The 26,320-nt window shown below is 51.4% G+C and overlaps 1 protein-coding gene across 1 annotated transcript in view; it reads left to right on the forward strand.

Annotated features, from left to right (window-relative positions):
• Window positions 1-26,320, forward strand: part of DENND2A (DENN domain containing 2A) — a 69,432-nt gene that overhangs the window by 37,490 nt on the left and 5,622 nt on the right. The window contains exons 6-14 of the mRNA XM_041002330.1: window positions 1,336-1,429; window positions 1,887-1,937; window positions 2,937-3,124; window positions 6,110-6,219; window positions 7,013-7,082; window positions 8,677-8,754; window positions 14,040-14,180; window positions 16,342-16,490; window positions 25,193-25,370. Of these exons, the coding sequence (XP_040858264.1) occupies window positions 1,336-1,429; window positions 1,887-1,937; window positions 2,937-3,124; window positions 6,110-6,219; window positions 7,013-7,082; window positions 8,677-8,754; window positions 14,040-14,180; window positions 16,342-16,490; window positions 25,193-25,370 (1,059 nt within the window). The remainder of the gene's footprint in view (window positions 1-1,335; window positions 1,430-1,886; window positions 1,938-2,936; window positions 3,125-6,109; window positions 6,220-7,012; window positions 7,083-8,676; window positions 8,755-14,039; window positions 14,181-16,341; window positions 16,491-25,192; window positions 25,371-26,320) is intronic.

The following is a 26,320-nucleotide window of genomic DNA, read 5'->3' on the forward strand; positions in this document are numbered from 1 at the left end:
CACTGCTCCACTTCGAATCCAGCTCTCTGCTAATGCGCCTAGGAAAGCAACAGAGGGCGGCCTAAGTGGTTTCATCCCTGCACCTACATGGGAGACTTAGATGAAGCACTCTTAGCGGTCAGGAGAGCTCCCTGCAGGCCCAACAACAACTTGAACTTGTCACAGAAGCCGAGAAGGTTTGAGCCAGAAGTTACCTTTGAAATACTCTGACCTCAGTTTTCACATGAGGGCATTTAGACTCAGGCAGGCCATGTCAGTGGTGCATAGAAACCCAGCCAGCCAGAGGCAAAGGATTCAAAATGCGCTCAAAATTAAGATGGAAGTGGTCACAGAACATGTTGAATGGTTGTTATTGTACCTCTAATGACTCTAGAAACAGGATGAATTTCACAAGCCACGCTTAACAGCTGGCTTTAGAGCTCCCCTCTGTGTGTGGAATTCTGACCCACATGTGCCACGAATATGTACTCTTTGATAACACAGCCCTGGGGACTCAGGAAAGCGAAATCTGTAAATCCACATTCAGCAAAGAGGCAAAGCAAATACATAGGAAACACCAAACTCTTGGTCAGCAGGAAAAAAAAAAGTTGGCCCCTGAAAGAGGCCTGCTTTCACACACAAGTCAACCAGCCTGAACATGGCCTGGGACAGGGAGCAGTGGTGAGGACGTGGAGGCCTCCAGGGCTTTCTCTGAGGCTCAGCATGTGGTACTGCCCTGAGCGCACCTGGGAACCACACCTGTGTGGATTCAGAGCATTCTAGAACAAAGATTCTCTTCCGGATAAGGCCATTCATTCCATTGCAGAGGCCTGCACTATTGCAGTCCTGAGCGAGGCCTGGGGAGCCACTATGAGCCCGTTTCCCACCCCACTCAGGGCGGCTCAGACATTCTTTGGAATGGTTCCCACGAAAGAGGCCCTGCCTGGGAACTTTTTTTTTTTTTTTAACACATCTGTCACTTCCTTGTCTTGTTTTGTTTAGGGAGCAAAAGCTCCTTCCCAAGCCACAGTGACATCAAAGTGTCAGCGGGGAGCAGCTGCCACACCATGAGCCCCGTATCTCAGCCATGCATGTTGCATATTCAGACAGCAGCCACCGGTGAGGCTGTGCAACCAGCAGCCTCCTGCGGTTGCTATGACAGTCCCATTCCTATGCAACAGATAAAAATGAAAGAGTTATAGAAAGACGCCTGCTGGCCCAGGATCTGGTGGGGAGCATGCCTCTCCGTCGCTCCCTGGTGCTCAACCTGGGGTTGCGGGGCAGCCAAGGGAGCCCAGCCCCACATGGGGAAGCCACTGCTAACCCTGCCTTTCTTCTCCCGGTGTGTCTTGGCAGCTTGTGTTGCGAATCAACGCTATTTATGAGGCGCGGAGAGGGAAGAAGCGCGTGAAGAGGTTGTCCCAGTCCACAGAGAGCAACTCAGGAAAAGGTAGCGCCCCACAGCCACCCCTTCTCCCCCCAGGAGACTGCTTGCTTTGGGCAGCCGACTCCTATTTCTGATTGCTTGCCAAGGAGGAGAGCAAGTGGGCACCTGGCTGATGCTTGCCCCTGTCCGGGGCGGGGCTGGGCCAAGGTGTCCTCCATCATCTCAGCTTGAGCAGGCCTTCCCTGGCTTGCTAGATGTCAGTTGCCCTGGCTTCCACAGGCACGGAAGTGGCCCCGATCTCTTATCTGTGCTGTTGGATACAGGCGTCAGATTAAACCAGAGCTAAGTGAATTTGCAAACACATAGTTTGTCCATTACATTTAGGTAGGCCAAAAACAAAATAAATAAATAAGCTATCGTTTGTGAACTTGTGGATTTGTGCAGCCTCGTAGATAACGGGCGGGGGGAGGAGGGGTTGCCTTCGCACTCATATTTGCAACTTTCTTCGTTTTAATCCTAGTGACAGATGAAAACAGTGAGTCTGACAGCGACACCGAAGAAAAGCTGAAAGGTGAGGACAGTGTTGGCTCTGCAAGGAACACACACAGCACAGCCCAGGCAGAGCCAAGTGTGGTTGTCTGGGAGGACAGAAGGCCCAGCAGGTGCCCAGGGTGGGTCAGTCATGAGTGACCTGCTGGGACTATATGTTCTTGGCTCCCAATGCCCAGGGTGGCCATGCACCTGTAGCTATGCCTGCTGCCCTGCATCTCATCAGAAGTGCTTTCTGTGCCCTCACACAGATGCGATGCTTGCTGCTGGCATGGGAATCCAAAGGCCTAGCATTATTGCCCCACTTCTGTGCCAGTTGTCCTATGATCTCAGGGCCTCCAATTCCTCTTGTGGCACTGATCTTATTAAAAGAAGCAACCCCCATGGGCTTTAAAAAAAAAAAAAAGTATCTCTGTTCTAGATCCAGACTGTAGTCAGTTTTCCATATTTCCCAAACTTGGGAGAAACCTAAGAGAGATGGTCCAGGGTTTCTGAGTGAGGTGATGGCACCTGTCTGCTCAGGGGAGCCCGTGGATCAGAGCTGGACTGCTTCCCCCACTGAGTGCTGGGAGCTGCTGAGAGCCCAGGGCCAGCCAGGGCTCTGCCAGTTGAATTACACGGGATGTTTACAAAGCTCCCAGCTCCAAACACGCAAGGGTCTGGATTTTGTCACGTAGCACAAGCTGACAGACCAAGGAAATGACCGAAGAGAGGGGTCGGTGTCCCTAATCCGGGGACAGATGGCAGCAAGGTCTTCTTGGGGGCAGAGTTGAGTCGTCATGGTCGCAGGCTCCCGCGCCCTGATGGCTCTGCCCCCACTGCCGGATGGGGTTCCTCCCTAAAGATTGGCCAGGGGCCCGAATGAAGAGTATGCTGCTGACTAGTTAGATCTGGAAAGACAGTGGGCATTAGGAAAAGTGCTCAAGCTGGGAACGAAATAAGCTGGGACAACAGTTCCACAAAGGCTACGCTGGCAAGCAAGTCATGGCGACTTTCTCTCGTTCTCTTGCTTTCATACCAGCCCACAGCCGCCGCCTGGTCCATGTGAAGTCCCGCCTAAAGCAGGCCCCTCGGTACCTGTCACTCGATCGGGAGCTCATTGAATACCAGGAGAGGCAGCTCTTCGAGTACTTCGTGGTCGTGTCCTTGCACAAGAAGCAGGCCGGGGCTGCCTACGTGCCCGAGCTCACACAGCAGTTCCCTCTGAAGGTAAAGCATGGTCAGGACGTGCCACCTGCCAGGGCATGGCATGCTGTGGCCAAGGCCTGCTCCACTGTGACGCCCTGGCTGTGACGTGGTTGGGATTCAGCGAGTGTGGGAGGCTGAGGAACACTTCCTGTCCAGAGCTTTGGATGTGGCCCTGAATCATGGGGCACATCAAATACAAAACCTGCTGCTGGGGAGCTTGGAAGGGCCTAGAGACTGCAAGACCCAAAGTAAGAACAAAATGATTCTGTCACTTCCTGTGGTCCCCAGGCAGACCACAGCTGTCTCCTTGGCCCGCCTCATCCTCTTCCCCAGCCACATCTCTGGCTTCCGTGTTAAGCATCTGCCCATACGCTGTGCATCTCTGCACCTGCATGTGCAGAATCCTGTTGTCTTCTCATGTTCACATGGGTTTGGCTTGGCCACACATTAAATTGTGGCACCTGAAAGACAATGACAGGGACTAAAGGCTAAAATGACATGGCGCATTGTAGAGAAGGGATTCTTAGGCTTTTCCGTCAGTATTAAAGAGATGTCACCATGTTCTAATTTAGTTCGTTGTGAGAGCCCATGACAGCCAACTTGTGGTTTGCCCAGCCCCGGAGGGTTACAGAAATGAACACAGTGTGTGTTTCCTGTCCCTAGGAATTCATACTCTTGCTCACTGGTGGCTACAGATTGAGCATGCCCGAGGTGGGAGAAAGCATGTACTCAATAGGCAGAATATGATGATGTCCATGCAAACTTGGTGCCTCGGAGTGGGGAGAAGAGGGAGTAGGGGAGAGAGTGCCTGGCCTGGTCCAATCAGGGCCATCGTTTATCTAACACTAGCACCTGCCAAGGCCTGGGTCCTGGTGTCCCCCCTCCCCCGCCTCTTCTAATGTCTCTTCTTGCCATCCCAACCATCACAATCACACACAGTGCTCAAGTGCTGTCTATGCTTGGGGTGGAGAGTGAGGATGGGGATGGAAGTCAGCCACAGGCACAAGCCACCCATCCCCACCCTTCCTGCAGCTGCATAGCCCTAAGGCAGGATCCCTAAAAACCCCCTGCATGTGATCTGCCAGGAAATGGGTTGGGGGATGCCCAGGGGTATGAGGGGCTGCTGGTCCTGACTGAGCCCAGATGAGAACCTGACATCCTAGTGCTGCCCTCGGGGGCTGGCACAGGGCTGTGCCCATGGCAACACTCCGTTCATGTCCCTGGAATAAAGGCATTCATTACTGATTGTCAGAACCGTTGCATGCAGGTGGTTTCCAGCCTGGAGTTTCCAGACTTCTGGAGAACCAAATGCAATCCTTTAGAGTGCAAAGTTCATAGTGCTGGAAGAGGATTAATCAGACATGTACAGGGGGAAAGTCACCCATAATCCCAGCACACACATCATCACTCTGACCTTTTCGTTGTGTTTCATTCCCAACCTTTCCTCATGGTGTTATTTTCTTACAAAACCAAGGTCATGTGTTGCATGATTTTTGTATCCAGTTTCATGCACTGTTTGATAAACTTTCCATTATTAAGCGCATTTGGGAGGCAAACCAGCAGGTGGGAGTTGCCTTTTTCTCAAACAAATAAATAAAAAATTTTTAAATTTTAAAAATTAAAGGAGCTTCCTCCAGGTCTCCCACACAGGTGCAGGGTCCAAGGCTTTGGGCCATCCTCAACTGCTTTCCCAGTCCATAAGAAGGGAGCTGGATGGAAAGCGGGGTGCTGGGATTGGAATCAGTGCCCATATGGGATTCCAGTGTGTTCAAGGTGAGGACTTTAGCCACTAGGCCATGGCACTGGGCCCTATGCTTTTTTTTTTTTAAGGATGTATTTGTTTTGTTGAGAGTAGGAACAACAAAAAGAGAAGGAGATTGAGATTGTGCCCCCACTCCCAAATGGCCTCAACAGCCAGGTCTGGGCCAAGCTGAAGCCAGGAACCAGGAACTCCTTCCAGGTCTTCCATGTGAGTGGCAGGGTGCATTCATCTTGAGCCATCCTCTGCTGCCTCTCAGGGCGTGCGTGAGCAGGACGTTGGAATGGAGGAGGAAGCCAGTAGTGGATCCCAGGTACTCCAGTACGAGATAGGGCATCCCGAATGGCAGCTTCACGCCTGTGCTGTAGGTGTAGCATTTCAAGACTCTTTTAAAATACAGATTATTGTGACACAGTGAATTGAACTGCCTTTGAGTCCTAGCTACTCTATTCAGCTTCCTGCTAATGGACCTGGGAAAGCAGCAGAAGATGGCCCTGGTATTTGGGCCCTTGGCACCCACATGAGACACACAGATGCAGTTCTGATCTCTGGGCTCCTGCCTGGTCTGGCCTTGGCTGTTGAAGCCATTTGGGGAGTGAACCAGAAGATAAAATATTCTCTTCCGTTCCCTTCTCTCCCCCCCCCCCCCACTTTTTTTCTTTCCCTTCTCTTCTCCTCTCCTATTCTGTCTTTTAAATGAATAAGTCAACCCAACTTTATTCATTCGGATTTTTTTAAAAAAAGATTTATTTTCATTGGAAAGTCAGGTTTGCAGAGAGGAGAGACAGAAGGATATTCCATCCACTGCTTCACTCCCCAGAGGGGCCACAATAGCTGGAGCTGAGCCATTCCGAAGCCAAGAACCAGAAGCTTCCTCTGGGTCTCCCACGTGGGTGCAGGGTCCCAAGGTCTTGGGCCATCCTCGACTGCTTTCCCAGGGCACAGGCAGGGATCTGGATGAGAAGTGCAGCAGGGCTGCCGGGATTAGAACGGGAGCCCATATGGGATCCCGGCACATTCAAGGTGAGGACTTTAACTGCTAGGCTATCACACTGGGCCCTTAACCGAAACCTTTTCGTTACCGGACATTGAGCACAGGGAACATTTACCAGAGGCACACTTCTTTTCTCCAGGCTTGGGAAGAGGCTGAGGGGCATGGGAGACTGTGAGATAGAGTCCTCACCATCTCCTGCCTCTCTGCCAGGCCAGGGTTCATTCTGTAACCGATCTCACCTCTCTCCGAGCAGTTGGAAAGATCTTTCAAGTTCATGAGGGAGGCGGAGGACCAGCTGAAGGCCATTCCCCAGTTCTGCTTCCCCGATGCCAAGGACTGGGCTCCAGTGCAGCAGTTCACCAGGTATGTACTCGCATCTCCCCTCCAACCCCAGACACCAAGAGTTAGGGGTGGGGGCTGGTGCTGTGGCATAGTCAGCTAAAATCCACCTGCATCCCATCCACCTCTGACATCCCATGTGGACCCCAGTTCAAGTCCCGGTTGTTCTACTTCCCAGTCCAGCTCCCTAGTAATGTGCCTGGGAAAGCAGCACAGGAAGGCCCAAGTGCTCAGGTCCCTGCACCCACGTGGGAGACCTGGACGAGGCCTGGCTAGTGTCGGCCATTGCAGCCATCTGAGTGGTGAGCCAGCAAATGGAAGATCTCTCTTTTCTCCCCCTCTCTCTCTCCCTCTGTAACTCTGATTTTCAACTAAGTAAATATTCTTTTAAAAAAAATTAGAGAGTCACAGATGACCAACTGCATGAGTCTGCTGGACCCCAGCCTAGAGAGGTACCCTGATGTCTGGCAATCCATTTGTTCCAGAATCCTCTGAGAAGGTGATTCTGAGTCAGGGGAAATGTTGCGTCACCCGAGCTTATCCAGTGCCCTAAAGCATTTCCTCGACAGCCAGCGTGCCCGTTGCCAAGTGCTGCTGGCTCAGATGCCAGCGTCATCATCATTAGGTGTTTCAGTATTTAACCAAACTCAGTGGGCCACATCTCCGACGTGTCCCTGGAAGGTGGCCAGGAGTCTTTAAGGTTTAGTGTTGTCCCGAGCAGGACAAGGAACAGGCCCACCTGGGCTGCTTGCCGTCTCCCCGTGTCCTGTGATGGGTCTTCCTTTTGCCCTGGAATATGTTTCTTTTCCCCTTGCAGTGAAACGTTCTCGTTTGTCCTAACTGGAGAAGATGGGAGCAGAAGGTTCGGCTATTGCCGCAGACTGCTGGTGAGTAGACTCTGCCTCTCGGTCCTGGCCTTGGCCAGCTGCACCCAGTGCCTGGGAGGCAGGGGTGAGGGGAGGACTGGGGGAGGCCCAGGAGGCGTGGCAGAGTAACAGGATAGCACTCAGCTGCTGGTGGGCCCACCTGAGTTTTATTGGTAGGTGAGAAGCATGTCTGTTCCTGATGGAAAGAAAAATAAGTTTCTTCATTGTTTTAGGCCAGATGTGCTTAATTTTCTTCACCGCCCACCACTGATGTGCTGGACAGATCCTGATAGAGTATTCAGAATAGTTGCTGCTAAGAAAAGACTGAATAATCACCTTCAAAAGTCAGGAAGATTCCAATAAATCTATCCTGCTGAAACGTTTCAGAGCTAGTCTTTTTGAGACCCATTCTTTTGAAAAATGTTCAGTGACCATTTTCACCATGACCATATTTGGGTCTTAGAAATAAACTTAAAGGAGATTGTTGCAAATCAGGCTACTGCCTACGGTGCCAGCATCCCCTATGGGAGCCAGTTAGAGGCCTGGCTGCCCCACTCCTGATCCAGCTCCCTGCTAACGCACCTGGGAAAGCAGTGGAAGATGGGCCCACATCCTTGGGCCCCCATGTCTGCACCCACATGGGAAGTACTCCTGGCTCTGAGCTTGTGCCTTTCACCTGGCCCAGTCATGACCACTACAGCTATGTGGGGCATGACCCAGTGGGTCAAAGATTCTCTCTCTCTTCCTCTCTCCTCTCTTTCTTGCCTTCCCTCTTTGTAACTCTTTCAAATGAAATAAATAAATCTTCTTAACAAAAAACAGGCTGAATAAATTCGGAGTCCAGTATAACGTGTGGCATACAGTGAGCATCCAGCAAAAATAGTTTTAGTTAGTGAACAAATAGCGTGATGATTTTTAAAAAATGAAATGGAGTAATGATTTTATTGATCAAAGTGTTGAAATTGATTTTTCCTTTTTGTTTGAAAAAAAATAGCTCTCAGGAAAAAAAAAGATTGGTTTGAATGATCTTCAATAATGATTGCTCATTTGGAATTTTTCTAATGGTAATCATATATAGTCTCAAAGTAACTGCTTAGTAGGAACCGCAGTGATTTGGGCCAACAGGTTATGCTCCTTTCTGGTTCTGTAAGTCACTTTGAGCATAACACTCTTTGGGTCCTTCAGAGGTGTAAAATGGTATATGCACGGTGGGAAGTGCTTTCCCACCATAAAATGGGGTTAATAAATTTAGAAAATTACAAAATGAGGCCAAACTCAACCTCCTGCTAAGTGGCAGAAGCCTGGCACACGAGAGCACCTGCAGCGTCATTTCCGTTGTAAACTTCACAAATCCACACTGGGCAGGGCCACAGGGCCCTGGGGAGGCTGTGCACTAGCAGGGGGTCCTGGGTTGTTGGTCCAGGAGCTGGTTACTTAGCAAGGGTCGACCTATTTACTTAAGATGTGCGCTTTTCTATTTGTGTGTTTTCTTCCATCAGAGCTGGGAACATGGTAAAATAAATGCTTCTCCCACTTAGTTACAAAAAGCTCCTGGGTTCTTTCCTGGCCTGAGACTCTTAACACTCAAAATGTCCCTGTGTTTTTCTTCCGAAAGCCTGGAGGCAAAGGAAAGCGGCTTCCGGAAGTGTACTGCATCGTGAGCCGCCTGGGCTGCTTCAGCCTCTTCTCCAAGGTGAGCCAAGCGGGCGGGCGGGCGGGCACCCCCACCCACTGCTGCTCGGCATCTTATCCATGTCATCGCTGCCTTTGGTCTCTGTTACCCTCTTCCCTCATCATGGATACAGGAAATCAGAGTTGATGAAGGGCAAGGTCCGGGGAACAGAGGAAGACAGGAGGCAGGGGAGTCGGAATTTGGGGGCGGGGCCATAGGATTCTCCTCCAGGAATAGTCTGAGTGTTTTAGGTGCCAGCTTCTAAGCATTGTCTTCCGTCCTGGCTGTGGCCCTTCTGAGGCCACATACATGGGGTGTCTGTGCTTACAAGGGTACTCAAGCAGCAGTTCACAGGAAAGAAAAGTTTAACAGTAAATTGAGGGGAGGATGTGGCAGAAAAGTTAGGACAGCACCTGCCCCTGTATCCCATATTGCTCGGAATCAAGAGCTGACTCTACTTCCCAGCCAGCTTCCTGCCACTGCATACGTTTGGAGGCAACAAGCAATGGCATAAATGCATGGGTCCCTGCTACCCCATGAGATCCAGGTACACTTCCTGGCTCCTGGTTTCAGCCCTGATGACTGTGGGCAAGGGAGAGCCAGAGCTCCCATCCTCTGCCCACAGCCAGATGCCCAAAGCAGCTGGAGTTGGGGGCTGAGACCAAACCCGGACCCTCCAAAGTGTAACAGAGACATCCTAAAACCAACTTAGTAGCCATGAGGCCAAATGCCCATTCCACAGACAAAACAGACCCTTGTGTTGACTGTGGGTATGTATATGTAAGAATTATTATGGGGATTGGCGTGGTGATACAGCTGCTGCCTGTGGCACTGGTATCTCATGTAGGATACAGTTCAAGTCCCAGGCACTCCACTTTGGATTCTACCCCGTACTAATGTGTCTACAAAAGCAGTGGAAGATGGGCACAGTTGCTTGAGCCCCTGCATCCATATGGAAGACCCAGAAAAAGCTCCTGGCTCCTGAGTTCACACTGGCATAGTTCCAGCCATTGAGACCATCTGGAGAGTAAACTAGTCAATGGAATCTCTCTTTGTAGTGCTGCCTTTCAAAGAATTAATTAAGTGGCTAAAAAAGAGAGAGAACTATGTGACAGGGCTCTAAGTATATTGAAATATCAGCATCATTTGTTGCTCTTTTTTTGAAAATGAGGGATTATATCAAGACAAGAGAATTGCGGTGTTAAAGTGGCCTATCCACCATATTCTGGATGAGGGTGTTGTAGAGAATTCCTCTCCTGTGTAATCCAATCTCTCTCTATCTTCCTCTCTCTCTTTAATTTTTTATATTGATTACATGTTTGATCAGGGTGGGAAGGATCAAAGTTTAGGGAAAATTGGGTGAACTCATTGTTTCCAAATTTACTATTGCTTCTTGTTGTTTCTAGGGGAAGGGGAGAAACAAAGAGGGAAGCCACTCATGACTTTCCACACGTCCCAGTACCCAGGGATGAGGAAGCGCCACCTTGTATCAGCCCAGAGTCTCAATGCACACATATTCCGAGGGTTCTGTCCAAGTGATTTAGATAGTTCTGAAATGCTGTCACTCTCCCAGTGTCCATTGGCTGACATAGTAAGCCTCAAGCCTCCATTCACAGAGATTTTTTGCTGTTACCATTTGATTGGGGTAGTGGTCCAGTTTGTTCTGTTCTCCTTCTTCAAATAAACTGCCATGTTCTCCTTTTACATCAGGGCCTGTGTGCACTGCTCCGCCTTTTTCATTAAGTAAGGCATGTTTTTGCAGGTGAGCCCCAGAACCCGGGCTTGGTATCCCAAGCCTTGTCGGATTTCCCCACCCCTGAGGCTCATGAACCCAGCACCCACTTCACAGGCTGGCCCCAGGAACTGGGACAGGTGACCCAAGCCCCACCAGATTCCCCACCCCCGGGGTTCACAGACCCGGCACCCACCTCACATGCAGGCCCCAAGACCTGGCATAGGTGATCTGAGTCCCTCAGGATAATGCCAATCTCCAATGGAGGGTTTCCTCCAACGTTGCATTTCCTGTCCTAGTCAGACGTGAGCATCTAGTCCGTGCTGTTACTTGGAATCCTTCTATCTGTTCCAGTCTAGGCTTTCTGTTGGAGAATGAACACCCTTATATTTGCTACCCCTGGGTGTTCAGCATCACTTGCTAAAAACATTTGTAAGCAGAATCTACCTCCTGCCTGCCATCCTCCAGAACCTGTAACAAGACCGCTTTATGCTGAACTGGGTCAATTCTGCAAGTCCAATGGAAAGAATTCACTCAATCCATGTAAGCTGAGAGGGGAATTGCACCTGCACTGCATCCGAGGTGCTGATCATTTCACATTGAGCTTGGTCATGGACCACTGACCACTGTGGTTACCACGCAGGTCAGGCTTTCCCATGGGCTTGTCCAAATGTGAAGGCTTCTAGAAGTGAGAGGTGAAACAGCTCCTGTGAGCTAGTCCAGCTCCCAAATGAAGACTCGGGAGTTCATGTAAGCTCTGTTGCTAAGTCACAGATAGGGGCTTCATGGTAGGTGAGTGCGCTGACATAACTTCAGTGATGCACGGTGCTGTGTTTTAGGGGCATGTGCTGTGATGACTTGCCAGAGACCACACACAGCAAATATAAAGGACAGGACCAGAAACATCTTGGGCTGGTCGATGCTGCCAGTGACTTCAGATGTGGGACAAGTAAGGCCAAAACAGTGTGGCAACCTTTAGAATCAGAAAGAAGAGTCACAAAGAAGGATAGCTCTCCGGGTCTTTGGAAGAAGGACTCTGGGTGAACTGTCAGCACAGTAAAACGCTCTATGACCAATCAGGCAGCGGTCACTTCTACCAGATGGGTAGGTCAGCTGGGCCTGCTCCACTGGGCTCACCGGGGTGACCAGTACACTGGATGGACTTGGCTGATCTAGGTTGGCTGGTGTCTACACAAGGCTGCAGATCTGGGCCTATCTCTGGCCTGTGTGCCTGTCAGCTCCTTACAGAGTGAGCTGGCCCGTGCGTGCTCACCTGTGCTAGTGGCAGAGGCACAAGGGTAATTAGAAACAAGAAAGGCAAGCCACCTGTAGCCTAGACTTGGCTAGGAGTGCCATGCTGTCACTTCTGCTTCAGGCAATTTTTTAAAGATGTATTTATTTAATAAAGAGTTACAGAGAGTGGGAGAGACACAGAGAAGCGGGGAGAGAGAGAGAGAGAGAGAGAGAATCTTCCATCTGCTGGTTCACTCCCGGAAATTGGCCATTTAAGCCAGGGCTGAGCCAGGCCAAAGCAGGGTACCAATAGCTTCATCCAGGTCTTTCAAGTAAGTAGCAGAACCTGAACACTTGGAACATCTTTTGCGGATTTCCCAGATACACCAACCGGGAGCTGATGAGAAGTAGAGCATCTGGGATGTGAACCGGTGCCCGTATGGGATGTATTATCTCAGGTGGCAGCCTTACCCACTGCAACTCCTTGACCTTTTCTGCATGATTATTTCCCTAAGTGGCAATTTTCAGACGCATTTCCCTAGTTGCTTCCCCCTGAGAGTCTTGATTTTTTTTTTTTTTTGATCAAATCATTTTCTGGAGCTCAAGCACACATAACAAAAAGGACTCCTTTAAAACAGTTTTGTGGCATCAGTTGCACTTACACTGGGCTGTAGAAGTTGGCACGGTCCATCTGCTCGTCTTCTCAACCTGAAACTACACTGTGAAGCAATAACTCTCCATGCCTTCCTCCCCCCAGCTCCTGGCACGTGCTGTCCTACTTTCTGTCTCTGTGAATCTGACTTCTCTAGGTATGTCCTGGAAGCGGAGTCCGTGACGCTGTTGCTTGTCTTGTGTCTGGCGTATTTGCACCAGCATGCTCTCCTCGGGTGCATGCATGTGGCGGTGTGTGTCAGCATCTCTTCCAAGCTGAGGGACCTCCTGCTGTGTGTTGGTGCCAAGCCTCATTTTTTCTCCACCTTTTCACGAGTGTGAACTGTGCGGTGTGAACATAGGCGTGCAAGTGGGTACATGCATTTCCAAGCCCTGTTTTCAGTTCTTCTGTGTGTGTCCCCAAAAGTAGAATTGCTGGCTCACATAGTAACTCTGTTGGGAAACCACACTGCCCTTTTTAAATACGTTCTGTCTAACCCAGTTCATCCAGAATATTATCATTTCAATATGTAATTAATTAATGAGAAAGAGTATTGAGATGGTTTACATCCATAATTTTCTATTTTGAAATTCAGTGAGTATACTTACAACACATCTCAATTCAGACTACCCGCATTTGGAGTGCTGGGTAGCTGCTTGTGACATGATTATAGATGGCGTTTTGTTTTGAACTCTGAGACACAGCCAAATGGCAGAGGGTCTCACGTTTCAATTTTGGGGGGCAGCTTTTCTGAGCTGTGGTTCCCACACTGTACAGCCCACTCATTTAGAGTGTGTGAGTTCAGTGGCTTTTAGGCTGTCCACCAACGTGTACAGCCATCGCCACGATTTTAGAGCATCTTCCCCACTGTAATGAGAAGCCACTGCTGCAGTAACCTCCAGTCTGCTGCAAGACTGTGGGTTCACCTTCTATGGATATCTCATGTCAGGGCTCTCAAAATGTGACCTTCTTCTGTGACTGGCTTCTGTCCCTTGGTCTGGTGTGTTTAAAGTTCATCCGTGGTGTAGTGTGCATCGGGGCTCCATTTGTTTATATGGCCAAATAACATTCCATGACATGGATATGGCATGTTTTACATTTATAGACATTGGGACTATGTCTGCTTTTTGGTGATCGCAAGTGCTGCTGTCGGCAGTCCCATGCAAGGCCTGGTGTGAGCAAACATTTTCCATTTCCCTTGGGCGGATCCCCGAGAGTGGCATGTGCTGGGGTCATTGGCGACTCTATGTTTAACCCTTGGAGGACCTGGCTCTTTTCCAGAGTGGCTTCACTATGGGGTGTTCCTCCCAGCAGTGACCAAGGATCCCAGTTTCTCTATTGCTTGCCAACATTGTTACTGTCTTTTTCTTAGAGGGCTGCCAATTATTGTAGTATCTAAGTTTTCTCATACACACACCCCCAAGATCAAGTGTTTAAGCCCTTGGGTATCACTGACAGTGTATGTGTCAACCCAGTGACAGCCAGCCTCTCGGGGCGGGACCGTAGCAGCTCTTCGCCTGCATAGTGGAACACGCAGCAGGGCAGGAGGATAAGCAAGTAGAAGAATGGAGGTGGAGGAACTGCCATGGCATGGGGCCCGCTCTCACGTGGCAGCCACCACCTAGCCCAGAGCTCAGCACCACCATGTCCTGGCTTCCCAGTAGAGCAGCTGCTCTCCTGACCTTGCAGATCCTGGATGAGGTGGAGAAGCGACGTGGCATCTCCCCTGCCCTGGTGCAGCCTCTCATGAGGAGCGTCATGGAAGCACCCTTCCCGGCCCTGGGCAAGACCATCGTTGTGAAGAACTTCCTGCCAGGCTCTGGGACTGAGGTAAGCCTGGCCAGGGGAGGGAGTGGCCTTGGCAGCCCAGCCTCATTCAGTGGTGTCTCCTCCCGGCCTCAGGTCACCCCTCAAAAGTCGCATCCTGAGTGGGATGCATGCAGCTGGGACTCTGCCTAGAGAACAACCCCCTAGGAGCACACTGTGCAGCGTGTGGTGTTGGCAACCTGCGAAAAACATCCTGAGCTGTTCTGGATTTGGGGGATTTTTTTTTTTTTAAGATTTCTTTACTGGGTGCCAGAGCAATGGCTCAATGGCTAAATCCTCATTTTGTAAGTGCCAGATACATTTTGCAAGTTCCATGCAGGTGCCGGTTTGTGTCCCAGCTGCTCCTCTTTTAAACCATCTCAATGCTTGTGGCCTGCAAAGGAGAGTAGAGAAAAGCCCAAAAGCTTGGGACCCTGCACCCTCACGGGAGAGCCGGAAAAGGCTCCGAGTTTCTGGCTTGAGATTGGCTCAGCTTCGGCCATTGCGGCTACTTGAGGAGTGAACCAGGGGAAGGAAGATCTTTCTCTCTGTCTGTCTTCTCTGTAAATCTTCCTTTTCAGTAAAATCTGCCTTTAAAAAAATATTTATTTATTTATGTGAAAGGTATAAAAGATTTATTTATTTATTTATTTATTTGAAAAGTATAGTGACGGAGATAAGGAGAGGCAGAGAACGAAAGAGTGTTTCCATCTGCTGGTTCATTCCCAATTGACTGCAGCAACTAGGGGTTGGGAATGGGGCTGGACCAGAAGAGAGCCAGGACCTCCATCAGGGTCTCCCACGGAGGCCCAAGCACTGGAGCCATCATCTGCTTCCCAGGTGTTTTTAGCAGGGTCCTGGATTGGAAGTGGAGCAGCCAGGACTTGAATCAGCGCCAATATGGGATGGTGGCCTTGCCAGCGGTGGCTTTATCTTCTGTGCTGCTCTGTGGAAGGCCTAAGCTTCCAAGGCAGCAGGGAAGGTTCCTCCTACAGAGGTGGCGAAGCCTGAAGGCCATATACCCTGCAAAATCATTTGATCTGACCCTGCCAAGACAACTATAGGTGGGACTCAAAATCTAATAAATCTATGGCGGGTCAGTTTTTGTTTAAAGATTTGTTTTTTATTTTTATTGGAAAGTCAGATCTACAGAGAGAAGGAGAGACAGAGAGGAAGATCTTCTATCCAGTGGTTCACCCCTCAAGTGACCATAACGGCTGGAGCTGAGCCAATCTAAAGCCAGGAGCTGGGAACTCCTTCCTGGTCTCCCAAAGCTTTGGGTTATCCTCGACAGCTTTCCCAGGCCACAAGCAGGGAGATTGAAGGGAAGTGGAGCAGCTGGGATGTGAACCGGCACCCATATGGGATCTCAGCAGATGCAAGGTAAGGATTTAGCCACTGAGCCACTGTGCTGCACCCAGGCCAGTTTTTAAGTTTGTAGTTTGTAGTGGCTGGTGAATGATGTCAGAACTGTCCAAATGAAAACAAACAAACAAACAGAACTCTCCAAATGTCCAGGGCCAGTGCCGTGACCTAACAAGCCTCAGCCTGTGGTGCCAGCATCCCATATGGTCACCAGTTCTAATCCTAGCTACTCCACTTATTTATTTAGCTCCCTGTTAGTGTTTCTGGGAAAGCAGTAGAAAATGGCCCAGGTGCTTGGGTTCCTGCACTCACACAGGAGACTCAGAGGAAGCTCCATGCTCTGGATTGACTGCTTGCAGCCATTTGTGGAATGAGCCAGCAGTTAGAAGACACCTATCTCTCTCTCTCTCTCTCTCTCTCTGAAACTGCCTTTCAAATCACACTAAGAAAAGAAAAGAAAAAGAGCCAGGTGGCCTTGGCAGAAATAGTCTTCCCCATGGAATTTTCTGGGAGGGATCCCACACATACACCTAGGCCTCAGAGAACCTTCTGGCTGCTTTGCACCAGTGGCCACGGGCTGTCCTCCTGTGTCACCCACAGCACCCACCCCCTGCAACCCCACCCCAGGCTGTGTTCAGTCTGGTAGTTCAGTGGGAGGCACTTTACCTGCTTGCCCAACGTGCCTCCTTCCCAAGCCTCCTGGGATGTTCTCCCCAATGCCTTCCATTTCCTGGGTTTTGCCTTTCCCCTTGCCAGCGGGAGCCCCTGCCGAGGACCTCAGCGCCCGCCCTTTCTCATGGCTGTCCCCATTGCCCGGTAGGTGATTGAGCTGTGCCGCCCACTAGACTCCCGGCTAGAGCACGTAGATTTTGAATGTCTCTTCGCATCCCTCAGCGTCCGCCACCTGGTCTGTGTGTTTGCCTCCATGCTCCTGGAGAGGAGAGTCATCTTCATTGCCGACAAGCTCAGGTACCAACCTCGGCCGCGGGATGGTTGTTCGGTCTAGGGCAGGTGTGTGCTTGAGTCAAGGCCAGGTGCTAGCTAAGGGGTGAGAGAGAATCGGAATCAGAGTGTGGCTCAGGCCAGGGAAGCTGTGGGCATTGGTGCTGGGCCGTCCTGCTCTGCTGCCTGGCACCTGACCTGGGAAATGCACCTGTCTTCAGAGGAGGAAACAGACATCAGCAGGCCGGGTGGCACCCCATTGTTTGAGGCAACATGTTTTGGAGACCACCGGAAGGTGCACTTTCCCTGAGGAGGCCCGTGCTGATCTAGTGCTGGGACTGAGAGCAAATAGAAGGCACTCTCTAGGTGCCAGGAGCCGAGGAACCTGGAAAGGACCGGGGCGACCTGGGACCAGCAGAAGGGCCCAGTTCAGGAAGAGCGCAGGGTCATGGGCGAGAGTGCAGACCTGTCCTAGCGGCTTCCTCCTCTGCATATAGACCTGCCCGGAAGGATGCTACCCACATCCCACTGGTCTCACTTAGTGATCTGCAAACACCTTGTCAGAAATCAGAAAAGACTCAGAGGAGATGCCAGAAGGATCTGGGTAAAATTCTAAGCTCCTTAAGAAAAAAAAAATTACAAAAAAAGGATTCTCTACATTATTTCAAAACACTGACTCAGGACTACCTGCATTTGAACCTGAGGGCCCAGATGTGGGAGTGGTGTGGGAGGGACAGGGGTGCGGGGCCAGCCAGCAGCAACGATGGAGGCTGTCTGCAGAGCTCAGATAGCAGGAGGAAATGCCCAAAACAGAGAAGCCAGAGAGTGTGGTCTGGCGGGGAGGGAAGTAGGTCGGGAACCGTGGGAACAGAAGGAGGCAGAGAAAAGGACAACGTGTACCCACATGGAGTCCAGTGCGAGATGTGGTGGGGATCCAAGCCCTCATCTCAGCCCGCTCCCTGCTCTCTCACCCCAGGCCCTGAACCCTGGGAACTCAGAAACCAGTGTGCCGGGCTCGTGCAAACTGAGGACGAGTGACAGCCGCTCAGTCCATGGCCTGGGTTTCATCATTCCTGCAGTAACGCTCTCTAATCCCCCGCAGGCCTAGGCAGTCCCCACGCCAGCACTTGCACCTGGGGGACAAGCAAACAACGCTGGAGGGAAAGGCCCAGGAGAGAGATGGCAGCCAGACGGGCCTACCCTGATGCCCACCCCAGGATAAAGATGTCAGACTTGCAGTGGGCCCAGCCAGAGAAAATGCCTAGGAAATGAAGTTGGGTGTGGCCAAGGAGGAGGGCTTATCGGGGGGAGGGCACCACCAGTTTTTGAGTTAATACACAGCGAAAGCTCAAGTTGGCACCAAGAGGGAGAGTATAGCTTGTCAGAAACAGTGGCCCCTCGCGGAGGAAGGTAACAAAAGGCCCAGGGACTCAAGGAGCCTGAGGATGCTCACTGCTCAGGTGTCTGGGAGGGCACGTGATCACCTCGCCTTGGACCAATTTCTGGATTAGCAGGTCGGACCCTGGCTCGGTTCCTTGGGCAGAGTGCAGCAGTCCTGGGGGACAGAAGGGAACCCCTGTAGGGAGCAGCTGGGCTGTGGTTGGATTCGCCCACCTGGGGTAGCTTCACAGAATAGACGAGTCATCTGCTCATGTGGTCTGCTTGGCAGCATACTGAATTCGGCCCCTCTTCTACGTCCATGGTGCCTGGCACTGTGCCCTTGGAGATACCGTGTTTTTGGAGGCCCCTGGCAGGGGTCAGCCTGAAGCGTGTTCTCGCCGTGGGCACAAGATGCCCCTCAGTTTTTTGGCGGCACTTGCCACTAGGGAGATGGGCTTTGGTGGGGCAGCAGGGGTGTGAGTGATTCTGGTCTGCTCCTTAGTGCCAGAGCCCAGCCACAATGTGTGTGTGTGTGTGTGTGTGTATGTGTGTGTCCATATGTCTAAAACACCTTAGTTGCATTGTCAGACCCTCTGTGCGTGCACTTTCCCCTGCTCAGCACACGGAGGTCTTCCGCAATGGCGAGGATCCCTGGGCATCCTTAGTCATTGGGCCTCATGACACACAGGGGCTTGTCTGCACCCATTCCCCCTTGTGATTTTCACCTTCATTTGTAGGAGTCTGGCTTGCTTACTTTCTACTTTCTATTTTTGTTGTTGTTGTTGTTGTTGTTGACAGACCACTGGCTTTCTTTCTTTCTTTTTTTTTTTTTTAGGTTTATTGTTTTTATTGGAAAGGCGGATATACAGAGAGCAGGAGAGACAGAAAGGAAGATCTCCCGTCCGATGATTCACTCCCCAAGTGGCTGCAATGGCTGGATCTGAGCCAATCCAAAGCCAGGAGCCAGGAATCTTCCAGGTCTCCCACACGGGTGCAGGGTCCCAAGGCTTTCCCAGGCCACAGGCAAGAGCTGGATGGGAAGCGGGGCCCCCGGAATTAGAACCGGTGCCCATATGGGATCCCAGCGCGTTCAAGGCGAGGACTTTAACCACTACACTATTGCACCGGGCCCTACTTTCTATTTTTAAAACCATGTATTTATTTGAAAGGCAGAATTACTGAGAGACAGAGATCTTCCATCTGCTGGTTCATTCCCCAAATGACTGTAACAGTCAGGGCTGGACCAGTCTCAGAGCTCCAAGAAGTGGCCAGTGGAAAGCTTGCCTCTCTCCACAGCAGATGGCAGAAGGAGTTGGGGCCAGGCCAGCATGGTCAGCAAAGCCGGCGGAGAGCAAAGTCCAGGACCCTGGATGTCCACACAAGTAGCACTGAAGTCCTTAAGACGGGCCTGATTTGGCAGCCAGGTCACAGTTGCCACTGGGAAGCCAGTGCCTTTTTCTGCAGGGCCCCAGTGAGGCAGCCCAGTGGGGTGACCCCAAGTGTTTCCTCCCAGCTTTGAGATTCCCTGGCCCAGGATCTCCATGTCCCATTCATGGGAAAGTAGCCATGGGAACAGAGGGCTCTCTGGGCAGGTCATGACGCACAAGGGTATGGGGAAGTTGCCTGACCTAGTCATTTCTGGGAGGAAAATCAGCTGACGCTGTCACTCTCAGGGCCCCAGACACTACACAGTACCCCAGTGGTGAGCCCTGCTCTGCTACCTCCCCTGGCCCCAATCACAGGGAAGCCACCCAACGAAGCATGAGAATAGGACGTGGCCCGTGACAGTCACCTGCCCGAGGTCCACAGTCACCACCCCCAGCGCTCTCCCACCAACACAATGTATTTGCCCATCCCTGCTAGTGGCCTGCCCACTTCAAAAAGAAATGTTGGGGAGTTGTGGCAAACACTGTATGAATTATAAAAGGATTTTTAAAGTTGAGCCAAAAACCTATCACATTTAGAATAACAGTTTTGTTCCGTTTCATCTTTAGAGTGGACTCTGAGTGTTTCTAAAAGGCCTTTAGCTTGACGGATGGGAAAGAAAGAATGTTGTTGCAAGGGTTTGTTCTGTTGCCATGACAACCCAGGCAAATATTTTCCTATACCCCTGCCTTCATTTTCCCGCTGGTAAACATTTTGTTTGTCAGTTTATTCATTGCAGTTCCCCAAGGTTTTGGCTAAACCTACAGACCAGGCTGATCAGCACAAAAATTTTTGTACAGAAGTTTTAGCTAGGACAAAGGTTTTAATATTTGAGAAGCTAACTCTTTTTTTGTGATGCATTAAGCTGAAAGCCGAGCAATAAACCAGTGGTAAGTGGTAACGTTAGATGGCTGGCTCTTGCTGACACTGGCATCTGAGCCCTGACTGGCACATTGGTGTCTACACAGACATGTTCGCTTGTGCCCTGCACGTGCCTCCTTTGGTAGTGGCAGTGGGGAGGGGGTGGTTCTAAGGTTTTATTTATTTACTCATTTATTTTAAATACAGAGCTAGAAAGAGAGAGAGAGAGCAAGAGACAAGAGCCAGAGAGCTTTTCCATCTGGTGATTCACTCCCCAAATGGCCACCACAGCAAGGCCTGAGCCAGCCTGAAACTAGCACCCAGTACCTCCATCCAGGTCTGCCATGTGGATGGCAGAAACCCCACTGCTGGGGTCATCGTCTGCTACCTTCCCAGGCGTAAGAGCAGAAAGCTGGATTAGAAGCCAAGCCACAAGGACTCAAGCCGGCACTGTAGTGTGAGATGCTGGTGTCACAAGCAGGAGCTGCAGCTGGCCTCCATTGTGGGTTAATCAGGGTCTGTAAGCTGCACGGAGGGTCCCATAGCCTCTCTAGACTCAGCTGTGCTCAGCATGTGTGCTCCCCCAGAAGGTGCGGGGCTCGGGAGCACACTTCTAGACAGGTGCAGTTGCTCAAAGCTTGCTGGCAAGTTGTTCACAGCAGCCAGCATGGTGCTCTTGCATCCAGAGACACTGCAGAGGCCTGGCTGATTTTTGGAGTGGTTGAAGTAAGCATATTGCATTGAGGCAAATCCCATGAAAATGTTATTTTAATAGCATAAGAGTAAATTCTGATTAACCACCAAGAAGATGCCATTTGGAGAAAGATTTAGAGGATAGCGTGGCCTTGAACTCCATCGTTCTCGGATCCAAACCCATCACTCAGAAGTTCTGGGGCTGGAAAGATGTCCCAGCTCTGATCTTGCACTCAGCTCCCTCCCAGGGCACAGTGGCTCCTTGGTGGGGTCTTCCCCTTCTGGACTCAGCACAGTGGCTCAAAAACCCTGAGGCCTGGCTCTCGATCAGCTCCTCAGAATAACAGGTGACCCCTTGCCCTTCTGTCCAACAAGCCTCCAGGGACCTTCCTGTGACACCCTGGGCTCAATTTGTGGCCTCAACAGACAGCTCCTATTTCCAGCATTTGCTAGCATTTTCCTAACATTTTCTCTCCCTCTGTCTTTTATGAGATTCAGAGTTTGCAAATGTTCGAGCTGGAAGGGTGTTCAAGGGTTTTCTCTACGAATCCAAGGCCTGAAGAAGGGGGAGGGCTTTAGCTAAAACAACAGATAGCAGAGCGGGTTTTCCTGGGATTCCCGCTGTGTGCGCCTTAAGCTGCTACACGCTGCCTGTGGGTGACACCCGCCTCCCCATGTGGTTTCCACGTTCACCAGCCTGGACCTGGGTTTCCGTCACACTCCCATCCCTGGAGCTGACCTCCGTAAGGGGCGTGCTCTGTTCAGATGCTGCATGAGCATACTTGAACCATGCTTTCCAGCGTTCAGGTGTTGGTGTAAGTTGGAGAGCTTGTTCATCCGGTAGCATTCTAGATGAAGCTCGGGGCCACGTTCTGACTGCCAAGTGGTGGGCTGACGCCTGTTGGGCGTAGAAAGCCCAAGTGTGGCATAGGGGCTTGGCAGCAAGCGGGACCGAGGCTGCTTCTCCAGGTGAGCTGCAGCATTCCCAGCTGTGCCCTGAGCTGGAGTAATGCTTCAGCCCTCAGGAATGTTCTAGAACCTGACCCTTCTTCCCTAGTCTCCTAATCCTCATCTCACTCTGTAGGCCCACAGGAGTCAGGGCTAGACCAAAGCCAGGAACCCGGAACTCCATCCTGTTTTCTCACAAGGGCAGCAGGAATTCGACTACTGAAGGCAGCACCTGCTGCCTCCTGGGTTCTGCATTGGCAGGAAGCAGGAATGAGGGGGCCCGAGATGGGAATTGAATGTGGGGTTGTCTTAACTGCTGGGCTGAATGTCTGCCCCTGTGTGCCCACCTTTGAACCCTGTGGCCCAGCCAGCCTCGCCTTGATGCATGCTCTTCCCGTCCCTGTTTGGACAATTGATCACAGCTGCGGGAGCCTGGGGTTCTTCCCTCCACCCCCACTGTAATGCGAGCCAGCTGCCAGGGCTCTTGTTCAAACTGCCTTGAAACACTTCAGCCCCTTCTGCAACCAAGCCAGCCCACAATGAGGCGCTGGCAGGTTTTGCTTGGAGGGTCGTCCTGTGTATGCCCAGACCCTTGACCTGCCCTTTGCGTATTGCTGCGAGACCACCAACTCTAGCAAGTGCACGCTGGAACCAGCATTTGCAGCACTGGCTGAGGAACAACATTCCAAAGAATCCTTTCTTTTCTATAGCATGTTTTGGAGAAGAGCTGCCACCAGCTATTCTTTGCAGAGCTTGACCTTTCCTTTTGGTGTTTGACAAGGCAAGATTTTTTTTTTTTTAAATCATAATGTGGGCTGGAGAGCAAGAGGAATGAGAAACTCCACAGATAGCTGCCAGCATGCTGTCCTTGAGTGCGTACCCCAGACACCATATGTTGCAGCTAACAAGGTGTTAATCATAACCAGGTGTGGGAACCTTTGCTAAAGCTACAAAAAGATCTGATTACTTCTTTAAAAAAAAAAAAAAGTTGTTTAAAGAAATAATGCCGGGCCCCGTGCGATGGCGCAGTGGTTAAGGTCCTCGCCTTGCACACCCAGGATCCCATATGGGCACTGGTTCTAATCCCGGCAGCCCCGCTTCCCATCCAGCTCCCTGCCTGTGGCCCGGGAAAGCAGTCGAGGACGGCCCAAAGCTTTGGGACCCTGCACCCGTGTAGAATACCCAGAAGAGGCTCCTGGTTTCTGATTGGCTCAGCTCCAGCTGTTGCGGTCGCCTGGGGAGTGAATTATCGGACGGAAGATCTTCCTCTCTGTCTCTCCTCTTTGTATATCTGCCTTTCCAATAAAATTAAAATTAATCTTTAAAAAAAAAAGAAATAATGCCATCACCCGCCTCCATGGCCAACAGTTTACCAGTTGAGTTGTCATCTTTGTCCCTGTTTTCTGAACTGATCTTAGTGACAGGCATTCAGCCTAGGTACTTGGGGTACTTGGGGTTGCCACCTGCCTCTGACTCCTGGTTCCATCCTGCTGCTGCTGAAGGCCTGTGAGAGAGCAGTGATGGCTGAGGCTGTCACTTGGAGGGCCTGTATTGAGTTCCTGGGCTCATCAGGGCCATTTGGTCATTTGGAGAATGAATCAGCAGATGGGAATGGCTCTGTCTGTCTTTGCCTCTTACAATAATTCCTCTAGGGAGGAATTGTCATAGAACCCCTAAAATTGGATCTATTTTCTGGAAATGCAGCAAGCCGATTACTGACCACAAGGTATGGGAGAAAGTAGGAATTTTTGTCAATGTTTATTTTGTTTTGTTATTTGTTTGTTTTTTTCTTGTTTGAAAGGCAAGTGTAAGAGCCTCCATGCATAAGTTCGTTTCCCAGATGGCCACAATAGCCAGGAGCCAGGTCTCTCATGGGAGTGGCCAGAATCCATCCAAGCATTTGGGCCATCTTCCATTGCCTTCCCAGGCACATCAGCAGGGAGCTGAATCTGAAGCACAGTGTCCCAGACACCAGCCAAAGGTCTGATACAGGATGCTGGCATAGCAGGTAGCTGTTCAGCTCGTGCACTACAGCCCCTGCCTCCAGAAGGTGGGAATGTGTTTGAAATGTGCAGGGCAGGGCCCGGCATGGTAGCCTAGTGGCTAAAATCCTCACTTTGCCTGCGCAGGGATCCCATATGGATGCCGGTTTGTGTCCTGGCAACCCCATCCACTTCCCATCCAGCTCCCTGCCTGTGGCCTGGGAAGGCAGTAGAGGACAGCCCAAAGCCTTGAGACCCTGCAGCTGCTCAGGAGACCTGAAAGAAGCTCCTGGCTCCTGGCTTCAGATCGGCTCAGGTTTGGCCATTGTGGCCTTACAGGGAGTGAACCAGCAGATGGAAGATCTTTCTCTCTTCCTCTCCTCTCTCAATAAATCTTAAAAAAAAAAAAAAAAAAGAAGAAGAAGAAAGAAAGAAAGAAAGAAATATGCAGGGCAAAAAATCATCAGGACTCTGTGGGTGTGGGTCCACATCCTGGATTCCTCCCAAGGATACGGGCAGTGAATCTTACAGGCAAAAGTGGCAGCTGTGCAGTCCATGACCAGCTTGTGTGCAGGCCTCTGGGTGGTCCATGGCGCCTTCCTTGTGTTGGTCAGCCACAGGAAGCTGGCATGTTCTTCTGAAGGCATGATGAGAGCAAAGTGAGCTCTGGCCAAGTAGGGGTCTGTGGTTACATTGCTCATCAGGACTTGAATTTCTTGCCAAAAAATAAATAAATAAATAAATCTTAAAATAGAGTCTCCCAGGGGAAAGTTCGCCAAATAGAAATGATCATTGAATTCTGCATCTGGCATTTAGGAATCCTAGAGAGCAAGTCTGAAGCTTGTACAACTTCCTTGGAGTTAATCTTGAATAAGGCTTGGAACCTCCGGGGTGAAGATGAACGGCAAGCTAAGGGAGACTGACTCCTGCTAGCGTCTACGTCAAAGGCACTATGGGAGCTGATGCTCTGTTTACCCTGGTGAAGTTGTCACCAGTGCAGCTTTGAGTCCCAGCTGCTTCAGACTGGCTCAGCTCCAGCCATTGCGGTCACTTGGGGAGTGAACCATCTGACGGAAGATTTTCCTGTCTCTCCTCCTCCCTGTAAATCCACCTTTCCAATAAAAATAAAATAAATCTTTAAAAAAAAAAGAAAAGAAAAGGACATACAAATCAGTAGAGCCACAGTCTGTGATGTTGGGGTGGGGAGGGCAGTATTGATGCTGAGCCTGAAGCGGGAGGCTGGGGAGAGTTTGATACTGAGCCCAGGGTCGGGGGTGATGGTGATGTTGAGCTGGCAGGGGTAGGTGTGGTGATGCCGAGCCCCGGGGGGGAGGGGGTGATGGTGATTTTGACCCACGCAGCGGGGGTGGGGAGTGATGCTGAGGCCAGGAGGGCCCATCTCCTGCCCTTTGCTGAACTGGCCTCTCTCCCTGGCTGCAGCACCCTGTCCAAGTGCTGCCACGCCATGGTGGCGCTCATCTACCCCTTCAGCTGGCAGCACACCTACATCCCGGTGCTGCCGCCTGCCATGATCGACATCGTGTGCTCACCCACCCCTTTCCTCATCGGGCTGCTGTCAAGCTCGCTGCCGCTGCTCCGGGAACTGCCACTGGAAGAGGTGAGCTCCCTGCGGGCCCAGCCCAGCCCCTGGCATTCCTCACGGAGGGCACGGGATGTGGAGAGCAGGGGAATGCCAAGCTTCCCATCTCACCTTCTGAGTGAAGTCACTCGTGGACTCAGTGCCTAGGAAGACCTCCAGCTGGCTGCCAGCTGAGCCCGTGTCCGACTCTGAAACAGCCATCACCCCAGACCTCCCTTCCCTCCCCCCATCCAGCAGGATCACGGAGGTTCAGCCCTAACAACAAGGGGGACAAGGCCTGTGGGACAAGGCCTGGTCCCTGGAATAGGCCCTTTCCTTAGCCAAACTGGTTTTCATGAACAAGGCCTGGGCCAATCAGCAGGAAGAGCTTATGGGCATCTCTCTGACCCCAGTGCCTTCCTCGGAACGCCCGCCTGTCTGCTAGGATTAACAGATGCTTGGCCGTCTGCCCCCAGTGCCCTTGCCCCGGCTCTTCCACTGCTCCTCTCATTGCCCTGAGACCTAAAGTCCCTCCAGTGTGGACTGCAACATGCAGGCCTCCGCTCGCAGGTCTACAGACTGCAAGGGGCTTATGGGGGCCCTGGGATCCGTGCAGTGGCTCAGGTCCCCCCAGCCACCCACCCAACCCAGGCCCGGGGGGCCGCCCACCAGGTTCCTGGGCAGGGACTCTGGGATGTGTTTTCCAGCTGTGGTCAGGGGTCTCCAAGGCCCTTCCTCCAGCATAGCCAGTGGCCCAGGCTGGGGTTTCAGCATCAAGGGTAGCATTTGTGAGAGTGGGCAGCTGAGCACCTCCACTGCCATACTGTGCCTTAGCCTCGGGGAACAGGGCAGGGAGTCCCGCAAGCTGCCAGGTGACCGGGCCAATGCTGGAAGGCATTCAGGAAGGCCCTCCCCACTCCCTACCCCCAATCCCAGGAAGCCGTAAGTGCTGCACTCTGCCCATCCCAGCTGTCCCTCAGTGCCACCAA

This window comes from Ochotona curzoniae, unplaced genomic scaffold (genome assembly GCF_017591425.1).
Source record: "Ochotona curzoniae isolate NIBS_2020 unplaced genomic scaffold, NIBS_Ocur_1.0 scaffold_2476, whole genome shotgun sequence".
NCBI lineage: Eukaryota > Metazoa > Chordata > Mammalia > Lagomorpha > Ochotonidae > Ochotona > Ochotona curzoniae.